Raw genomic sequence first — 9,449 nt, forward strand, 5'->3', positions numbered from 1 at the left:
CGCTCGGCGTGGGCGACCGGCTGGAGCCCCCGAGGCTGCAGGGGAATGGCCCCAGCACCCGGCTGCTCTGCCACCGCCACGGCGAGGAGGAAGAGGAAGGCAGGGAGCTGCTGCTGCCGCTGGACCTGGGGGGTGGCTTCGTGGAGGAGATGTGTGACAGCAAGAAGTATGGGCTGGCAGAGCTGCTGGAGCGGCAGGTGCTGCCCTGCGAGGTCCGGGTGGTGGCCTCCGACCCGGGGCTGGAGCGGGATGCCCTGGGCGCCCTGCCCGCCCTGCGGCTGGAGGCCCGCCTGAACCAGCCCTTCCTGGTGGGCAGCTTCTGTCAGGAGCCAGAGGAGGGCTTTGAGATCCCACCGCGCTGGCTGGACTTCTCCCTCCTGCTGAGCGAGGGGCCCATCCGCCCCCCGGTCCCCTGCACCCGCTGGTCCCGGGTGGAGGAGCTGACTGAGGCCTTCTACTACCAGCTGCTGGCCCAGCTGCCCGGCAGCACGGCCCCGCCACCCCCACGGCCCCCCAAGCCAACGCAGGCAGGGACGGGCCCTGGGGGAAGGCGCCCGTCGGCCCCCGGCCCTTCGGCCCCTGGCCCCCTGCCAGTGAGCATCCGCCCAGCTCCTCCACTGCCGCCGCTCCCTGCGTCGCCCCGACTGAGCACCCCCCGCCAGCATGGCCGGCGGGGACCTCCCAGGGATGCAGGTGAGGCCCCCGGCGCCTCCCAGGCCCCGACCCCTCCACAGGGCTCAGCCCAGAGACAGGCTGCCCAGGCGGGAGGATGGGGCCCCCCGGCAGTGTCAGCGGGTTGAGCATAACTGGGGGTGCTGCTGGGCACCCCCTCCCCGGGGCTGTCCTCACAGGGATGCGGGGCAGGGATGCTCAGCTGGGGAAGTCCACACCCCAGCCAGCTGGGCCCCCATGGGGGCTGCACCTCCCCATCCCCTTGTCACAGATGCAGGGGGGGGGGACCCACAGGCAATCGCCACACCCCTGCATCCCACAGGTTGGGGTCCGGTCTGCCCCATCTCCTTGTCCCACACATGGAGGGGGGAATCCATGAGGAGGCCGCCCAAACCCCTTGTCCCACACACCAGGAGAAGCAAGGCTTGACCTTGAGGGCGATGGTACAGTGAGCGCCACTGACAAGACCTTGGCCTCCATCTGCCATGGAACGCCTTCCCATCCCCACCCCCCCCCAGATCGCAGGGGACCCGTGGCCCCAGAGGCTGGTGTCTGTGGGGGCAAAGCAGCTGCCACCACTGGGGCCCCGCCCCATCCAGGCGCAGCTCAGAGCAGGGAGGTGAGGAGAGCAGGTCAGGGCACGGGGTTTCTGCCATGGTCCGTGGCAGTGTGTGTCTGCAGGCTGTGCTCTCTTCCCTTCCAGGCACGGACAGCAACAGCACGGAACATGATTACGAAACTGTTGATGACAACATTCAAAAGACAATTTGCAAAATGAAGGCAATTTTTCCTTTCTAGTCCTTTAGTTCCTGGAAGACACCCAGCCTCCAAATACTCTGAGACCTTACATGACATTGGTTGCTTGCAGAGGCTAAATACAGCCCTAGGGATCCACAGCGCAACCTCCAACTAACTGCCTCGATCCTGCAGAAAGGTTCCCGCTTTCCTTAAAGGCAAGCAGCGTGTATGCCATCAGGGCAGCCCCGGGCACAGAATAAACCCCCGAGTTGTGTTGTGGGCTGCATCCTCAGCTGTCACCTGTGGGACTCTCTGACAGCACCAGACCAGCATACAGCTGGGTGGCCACCAAGATGCCACAGAGATGCCAGCCCAGGCCCCGGGACACAGAGCTCACTGAGCTCCACTGTGTTGCCATGGTGTCTGGGCTGGGATTATGGATGCTTCCAGATGGAGATGCTTTGAGGCCAAGCATGTCCAGACACTGTTGGCACATGGTGTGGGATGGGGTTAGGAGGAGACATGACAACATACTTCACAGAGTGCAAGCTATGCCCCAGCTGGGGCTCAAACCATGGAGTGACATGTTGTTACAACTGCATGTCAGAAACGCGCTTTCATGAGGCAGAAGCTGCATTTTTCTCAAGTACGGCCAAACATGCATCTCACTCTAGCCTAATTTCTTACCAAGGTTGTAGAAACATTGTAAAAACGTTGTGGCTTTAGGTTTTGCTGGTTTGCTCATCCATTTTTGCTCATCCACTTGCATCTGGAAGCAATGTCTGTCCTAGACCTTCACTGTCCCCTCCTGCTTGCGAGCATGCTCATTGCAGTCTTGCAGATTCTTGACACCTACAAAGGCCCCTGCTGCACTCATGGCATTGGATGCAAAAAAATGACCTGAAAACCAAATAAGGACCAAAGTTCATCTCTTCTTTTCCTGGAAGTTTGGCAAAGCCCCAGGAAAGCGGCAGAGGCAAAGACTTCATAGTCCTGATGTGCGTTAAGGGAAGAGAGCTGACAAGGGGAGAGCTTTACACCGAAAGCGAGCAGGCATTTCAATCCTGCATCACACACTGCACTCCTCTTTCAAATCAGAGCTGGAAAATAAATTTTAAATTTCATTTAAGATCAAACCCGTTTTTTTTCCCCCCCCTCTCCCAGTGAAGAGTAGCTTTGGGTTCAGTTTTTCAGTTCATGTTATTCCTCACTCAGTGCCTAGGGCAGAGTCCCAAAGCTGCAGAGAGGGTCTCATTCATTCGAACTTGGCTCGAGTCCTACCTTGGGTTTGGGCTGCTTTCCTTCTCTGGCTTTGGTTCTGCCCTGGGATTTACACTCCATATCAGCATGCTGTCCTCAAATCAACATTGTGGGAGAGACACTGACTATTGCTGTTGAGGTCCTTTCAATGAATACTTACCCAAGGAGGGAGAACCCAGCTCTCATCTGCAAACAGGCACTAGCCACTCATTAATGGCACCCGAAGCATAGGATCAGAGAATCACAGGATGGTTTGGGTTGGAAGGGACCTTTAAAGATCATCTGGTCCAACTCCTGCCACTAGACCAGGTTCCTCAAAGCCCCGTCCAACCTGACCATGAACACTTGGAGGGATGGGGCATCTACAACCCCTCTGAGCAACCTGTTCCAGTGCCTCACGACCCTCATTGTAAAAAACATGCTCCTTATGTCTAATCTAAACCTACCCTCTTTCAGTTTAAAACCGTCGTCCCTTGTGCTGTCATTATAGGCCCTGGTAAAACATATCTCCATCTTCCACAGAGGCCCCCTTTAAGTATTTAAAGGCCGCAATAGTGTCTCCCTGGAGCCTTCTATTCTCCAGGCTAAACAACCCCAACTCTCTCCACCTGTCTTCATGGCTTCAGCCAAGAGACCCACCCCAGTGGCAGGGGCCAACAGGTGTTTAAGTCACACCGGAGTCCAGTTTTTCCTTCTCCTAGGGAAAAAACTAACTGCTGGACTATGGCTGGGGAGAAGATGGGCTCCAGGGAGGAGGAGGGGAGCAGAGCATAGAAGAAACCAGAACTGAAAATGCCCAAGTGTTTTTGTCTCCTTTATTTGAGCCAAAAGCATTCCGAGTTTGGATTTCACCGTTAGTTCACAGACAGTTTTAAATGCAGACTTTCTGTGAAGCAGCCAATGCTTCTGTCCCCTAAGAACTATTCCAAATTGTCCCTCTACCTGGACAACAGCAGATGCTCCTGGATGCTTTGAATATCAAACAGCAAGCAGAGACCAGGCAAAGACTTCAACTCCCTCCCCAGCTGATGATTTTTTCCTCTCCAGTCGCATCACAAGTGTTTTGCCCAGTCACACAACTACTCTCTTTACTGCAAGCAATTCCATTCACCTTGACTTCCAAAAATCAGGGATTTTCTTCCTAACCTGCATAATTCCTGCAAAAGGGAAATGACAGTGGTTTTGGCTTCTAGATCTGCTGGATTCCAAAGCCTGGAAGCTGACCTGTTATACATCTATCTATAGCACATTTTAGCCCCAGAAGTGCACTGTGGGCTACAGCTGTGCCACTCTCTGAACCTGAGCAGGACAGTGGGGTTTGCCCCAGCATGAATGCCAGAAGTAGACACCTTGTGTCCAGCAGCCAGCCCCATAGATGTGCATACAGGGAAGAACTGCTTTTTCAAAGCCAGGTCACTTCACCAGTCCCAGGTAACAAAAGCCCCACAACCTGCAGCTCCCATGGCAGCTGGAGTTGACCAGCCCATGAACCCACCGGCATCAGCCCTGGCTGCATGTGCTGTTTTTCCAGCAAGCCGTGTGCCCCTGGGAACTTGGCAAGCAGCAATCAAAGGACAGGTCAGCGCGGCACAGCAAACCAGGCTCCCATCTGGTGGGCAGCAAGCAGATTTCAGTCTCTCAGCGTTCAGCTTGAAAGATCCCAGCGTCCTGCTTTTCAGCAACGCATTCACCACAAAAGTTCCTCCTGTGAGAACAGCTACACGCCGTCACGGTGAAAAATGCTCCTGAATATTTATGAACTCCTGAAGTGCTCCCATTAACAAATGCAAAACAATTTGCAGAAGGTAGTTTTCAGCTTTGCATTTTATAGAACAGGAAGCATATCATGACTAAGAGGACAGAAATATGCTGAAGCAGCTGCCCTCAGCACACTGCCTTCCTGAACAAGGCAGGATTGTGCAGAGAAACAGGAAATGAAAACCTGTTATCTCCACCCCAATACATCACCAATATCAGCCCTGCTGTTTCATAACTTAGCGTTTTTCTCTGTTATGCTTTAAAAATAGTTTAAAGAAGAAAAACTTGTTCCATGTGACGTAATTAATTAGAGCTTCAGCTGAAGTACTTCTGGTGGTAGAAATGATCCTGGCTATATTTGGAACACTGATACAATGTGTAGCTTTCTTCAGTAGTACCATTATTTAATTTCTTAGTTTCCACACATTTGCCTCAGTTTGACCTTTTAAAGCAATTTACTTCAAAAGCTAAGGAAAAAATAAGTATGGTTAAAGAAAATCTGAAAGCATGAGCTGTGTTTTTACCCACATGGCTAAGTTTTGTCAACACAAATGCTTTTCTTTTTTAGGGAAGAAAAGCCTCTAGAGCCACACACGCATGCAAGACTACCCAAGTGAAAATTTTATTGGAAACACTCAAAAGTTGTAGTAACAAGATCACCTCATAGTATAAACTAAACCAATTAAAAATCTATTCATGATTACTGTACATTAGTGGAATATTACTCTTGGCTACCCACTTAGTGAATGAAATGGAATGAAAACTGAGTTAGGAGATACAGCTCTAGAAACAAAAGACAATCTGCCCAGGACAAGATTAGAAAGAAGAACCTCTTTCTAACACAGGCATCCTCTAAGGAGACAAAAACAAACTGAAGGCTCTGAAGCTTTGAGGAGTTCAGTTTTCCCACGTCTCTTTATCCTCTCAGTCCCATGGTCACAGCATATAATCGAGTCCAGTTAACAGAATCGTATACGTTCTGCTTGTCCTTGAATTACAAGGAGGCACTCACACAGTAACTGGGACTTTCAGAGGCTAGAAAAAGTAAAGATCACCTTCCACGTCACAAAGCTCCGCAGGATAACTTGATACATGGACAAGCATTTGCTTAGAACTAAATCCAGCTGGAAGTAACTTCACTCAGCATCGGTCGACTTATAGTGATCATCATCCACAGTGGAATAGATGTGTCCCTCACTGCTAAGGAATTCAACGGCTTGCCTTTGAAGAAAAAAAAAAAAGCAATTGTTAACTAGTTCATATCAACACCTTTCAGCGATTTCCCACCTACAGACCCCATCCCTACTGTTCCCTTGTGGCATCTGCCAAGGGAAGCTCTGGTTGGCTCTATCCTATGAGCAGTTTAAATGCTGCTGCACCAGTCAGTAGGTTCAGAAAGCTTCTCCAAAGCTAGGGCAATATGCTCCCCCAGCATCTCTTAGACTTTGACTGCCACAGAGGGGAAGGCCACCACTCTCAGTACTTCCCAGGTAAAAGCAGTACCTACAACTCTGCTTCAAAGGGGACAGAACACAGAAATATAATGGACGTTCATTACTGTCTTTAGGCTTCACTATTTTTCTAAGTCTCAGGGAGGAGAAATTCTAAGAGACAGCAAAGAAGAGAACAGAAACGGTCTATTCCCAAGTTTTGATTGGTGTGCAGAGAGCAAGGTAGTCCCTGAACAGGAGAAAATACTGCTGAGGCACTGCAGGACTCCCAGGTAGCTATTAGTTTGCTACTGAACATCTGAAATTACTAGTGCTCTTTCACAAGTAAGGATCTGGGTTTGCCCACTATTTTCCTCTCTGCCTCCTTTTATCAGACTCCAGGAAGGACTGCCTGGATTTCCGGAACATCCTTTGTTTCTACACACTTACTTGATTGTTGACATGCTCATATTGTGGAGCTGAAGTTTCAACTCCTGAAGACTCATACCTTCTGGGACAGGGCAGTTTTTAATCAAGTTCAGCACCTGGAAAAGCAAGAACCACCATTAGCACACAGCTGAGCTTCTCTATCAGTGACAAGGTTGAGGAAGAACTATTCAACTTCAAAGAGTAACCGAGCTTGCATTTCTTTGTCCTACATCATGCCACAGCAGCCCCTCTTGTGACTGCGGTGTTCCTGGAGAAGCTGCTTGCACGTACCTGACTCTGATGCGCTGTGAGTCCATTCACTGGTAGGCTTCCACCTCCTCCATAGCCCCCCACATCACCTATCCCAGCGGAGGAGAATGACTGAGGCACTCTTGATGCTGACTGAAATTATGAGAGTAAAACTGCTGTGGTTATACAGGCTGCCATGAACCCACAACATTAAAGACTTGGTGTTATTTCAGAGAGACAGTAATTAAAAATAGATTTCCAAAAGAAACTGCTGGAAATGGACTGCAACACAAATCTGTCTCCAAGGAAGCCAGGACTCCTGTTACACCTTCACTGTAGCACTGCAACAGCTTCAAGCTTTCCAGCCCCACAACTGGTATACAATTTCCCCAGCGAACCAAGAGTTATCTTATCTCCCTCTCTCTGGGAGATAACCAGTAACCCAGTAAGGGCCAAGACGGAATCGGGATCTTCAAGTACATACCATAAGATTTTTTCTGAGGATCATATGTGCATTGACAATCTCTAGTATGTGTGTGGTGAACTCATTCATATTTTCCAGAGGCATTATCTTAAATGCCACCAAGCTTTTCTTATTCTTTCAGAGAAGAAAAAAAAAAGCAAAGAAAAAAAAATTAACATCACAGCAACCAGAACATGCTTAACAGCCAATGCAACTATTCTCTCCAGGAACAGGGACAGTGGTGGGTAGGGAGCTTGTCTGCATGTAACTAGTCCAAAATTTTCTGACTTACATTTTCATATGTGATTTTGCAAGACAATGCAGACAAGGTAACTTCTCTTTCTAACCCGCTGGTAATTAATTGCACTTTGCTTTAACGCATGCACTATTGTTTAAATACTTACTCATATATTTAGTTACAATATTTAGTTATGAGGCAACCACATCACATAATATGTTACAAGAAGCATCCCCATTAACCAGAACCTAGTCTAAGCTCTACAGTGCACCCAAGAACCTGGTGGCCAGTGCTCTGTTCCGCTGAAAACAACAAATTGATGAAGAGTGGCATTTTAAATGGGTCCTCTGTCCTTTGCATTTAGAAACAATTAAAGTGTTATTAAATACAGCCCTGGCAAAAACATTCAAGGATTTGTCCACAGGAAAGGATGAGCAAAGACCATGATCAAGTGGATATTCTAAAGGGAGCCCCCTAACACTGTGCCAGATCACCAATCCTTCATGCCACTGCTCCAGCCTCATGACTTGGAGTCAGATATGGGTAACATGATCTTACCTGGAAAGACCGAAGATGACCAGCTACTTTTACGTAAGTTCCTGGAGGTACCACAACATTCTCGCCACCTGCCTCCTAACAGAGAGAAAAAAGAGAAAGGAAGGTTTTGCTGATTCATGTTTCCATTTCTCAATTATCACAATAAATGACTTAGGAAAGGAGGCTTATCTCAAGCAAACACAAACCGCATGCATTCCTATGTCCAGTAAGAGCAGTTAGGTAAACATAACCATAAATGAAAAATAGAGAAAAAAATATTTGCTCATTTGAACACACTCTAGACTTGACAGCAGTCAAAGCCAGTTGTCTGCTCTGCTGTCTCTGTCCACTTCCCAGATTTTCACAAGAGGAAAGAACCCTCAAATAGTAAAAAAGCAGGTGTTCAACTACACAACTTGGCATAGTTACGATAAACTTGCAGTTAAGCCAACTGAATGTCTGCCTAATTACTCTCCCGAAGTTCTTCAGCTGAACTCAGCTGTTAGCCTTCAAATATATGTCACAGTAACATGGGCTAGCTTTAAAGGCCTGTTATACCAGCAAGAGTTTAGTGGAAGTTATCAGCACTTCAGGAGTCATGCATCAGAAAACCAGACAACATTCATTGGTACATGTCTTCATCTCAATCACAGAGCCACATAAAATATCTCTGTTCACTTTCTCTCCTTGACTTTCTACACAGAAGTAGAGCATGCATGGCCCAGTTCAGCTATGAAGTAACGTTTGAGCTTCAGCAGCTAAACTCTAAAAAATTATACAAAGTGATTCAACGTAGAATTGTACATGAATTACAAAACAGGAGATGAGTCACGTACAGCACCAGTGATCTCTGCTACAGCAGCATCTCCCTTGGATTTCTGAGAGTTGTTATCCCTAAAATGCTTTTCAGAAAAGCCACATCTTTTTGATAAAAAAGTCCCGCGAGAAGCAGGGAGTTGGATTTGATGATCCTTATGGGTCCCTTGCAACTTGACATATTCTACTATTCTGTAACTTTTCTCTCTTCACTGCTCTGAAAAGCTTTTAAAGAAGCGTGTCCATAACGAATCTGATGCTTACATCAGTATCAACCCACTGCCTGACGTCCATCGGGGCTGCTGTCATGTCATCCACTTTGTAGAGAATGTTCGTCGGTGCTTTCTCAGCGTGCCGTATGATCCCCATAATGGTGACCTGCGTTGGAAGAGGGAAGAGTTTATCCGGGAAGGCCCCGGGAAACGAGTCCGTTTGACCTGCAGCCCCCCCGCTCGCCGCTTTCCCCCGCCGCCCACCTGCGAGATCTCCACGTCGCGGATCCGGAAGGTCTCGTCGACCTGCTCGGCGGCCAGCAACTGCGACACGGTGCAGGGCACGATGTTCTGGGAGCGGATTCTCTGCAAGGAACGGCGGGGCCGTCAGTGGCTGCCGGGCAGCGGCTGCCCCTCTCCCCGCTCCTCCGGCCGCTGCGGCCCAGCGCCCCGGGGCCGCCCGAGGCCCCGCTCCCGCCCTACCTGCTTCCTCTCCGCCTGAGTGCCGGCGGGGGAGCCGAAGCCGCCCGGGGACTGCGTGTAGCCGCCCACAGGCCCCGAGCTGCCCACCGTGCCGTACCCGCTGTCGAAGGTCCCTGAGGGGGGAGAGGGAGAACCCGTGAGGCGGCGGCGGCGGGGAAGCGCGC

The 9,449-nt window shown here is 49.8% G+C and overlaps 2 protein-coding genes across 2 annotated transcripts in view; one reads left to right on the plus strand and one right to left on the minus strand.

The window, feature by feature from the left end:
• Positions 1 to 2,666, plus strand: part of THEMIS2 (thymocyte selection associated family member 2) — a 9,145-nt gene extending 6,479 nt beyond the window's left edge. Inside the window, exons 5-6 of the mRNA XM_010576380.1 lie at positions 42 to 693; positions 1,376 to 2,666. Coding sequence (XP_010574682.1) covers positions 42 to 693; positions 1,376 to 1,470 — 747 coding nt within the window. The 3' untranslated portion in view covers positions 1,471 to 2,666. The remainder of the gene's footprint in view (positions 1 to 41; positions 694 to 1,375) is intronic.
• Positions 2,667 to 3,371: 705 nt separating this feature from the next.
• The window catches only part of RPA2 (replication protein A2, 32kDa), a 6,300-nt gene continuing 222 nt past the window's right edge, over positions 3,372 to 9,449 (minus strand). Inside the window, exons 2-9 of the mRNA XM_010576264.1 lie at positions 9,286 to 9,398; positions 9,067 to 9,168; positions 8,855 to 8,968; positions 7,796 to 7,870; positions 7,021 to 7,134; positions 6,579 to 6,689; positions 6,309 to 6,403; positions 3,372 to 5,649 (exon numbers count right to left, since the gene is read on the minus strand). Coding sequence (XP_010574566.1) covers positions 5,565 to 5,649; positions 6,309 to 6,403; positions 6,579 to 6,689; positions 7,021 to 7,134; positions 7,796 to 7,870; positions 8,855 to 8,968; positions 9,067 to 9,168; positions 9,286 to 9,398 — 809 coding nt within the window. The 3' untranslated portion in view covers positions 3,372 to 5,564. The remainder of the gene's footprint in view (positions 5,650 to 6,308; positions 6,404 to 6,578; positions 6,690 to 7,020; positions 7,135 to 7,795; positions 7,871 to 8,854; positions 8,969 to 9,066; positions 9,169 to 9,285; positions 9,399 to 9,449) is intronic.

The sequence above is a fragment of the Haliaeetus leucocephalus genome, unplaced genomic scaffold (assembly GCF_000737465.1).
Source record: "Haliaeetus leucocephalus isolate CR32 unplaced genomic scaffold, Haliaeetus_leucocephalus-4.0 Scaffold517, whole genome shotgun sequence".
In the NCBI taxonomy this organism is placed as follows: domain Eukaryota; kingdom Metazoa; phylum Chordata; class Aves; order Accipitriformes; family Accipitridae; genus Haliaeetus; species Haliaeetus leucocephalus.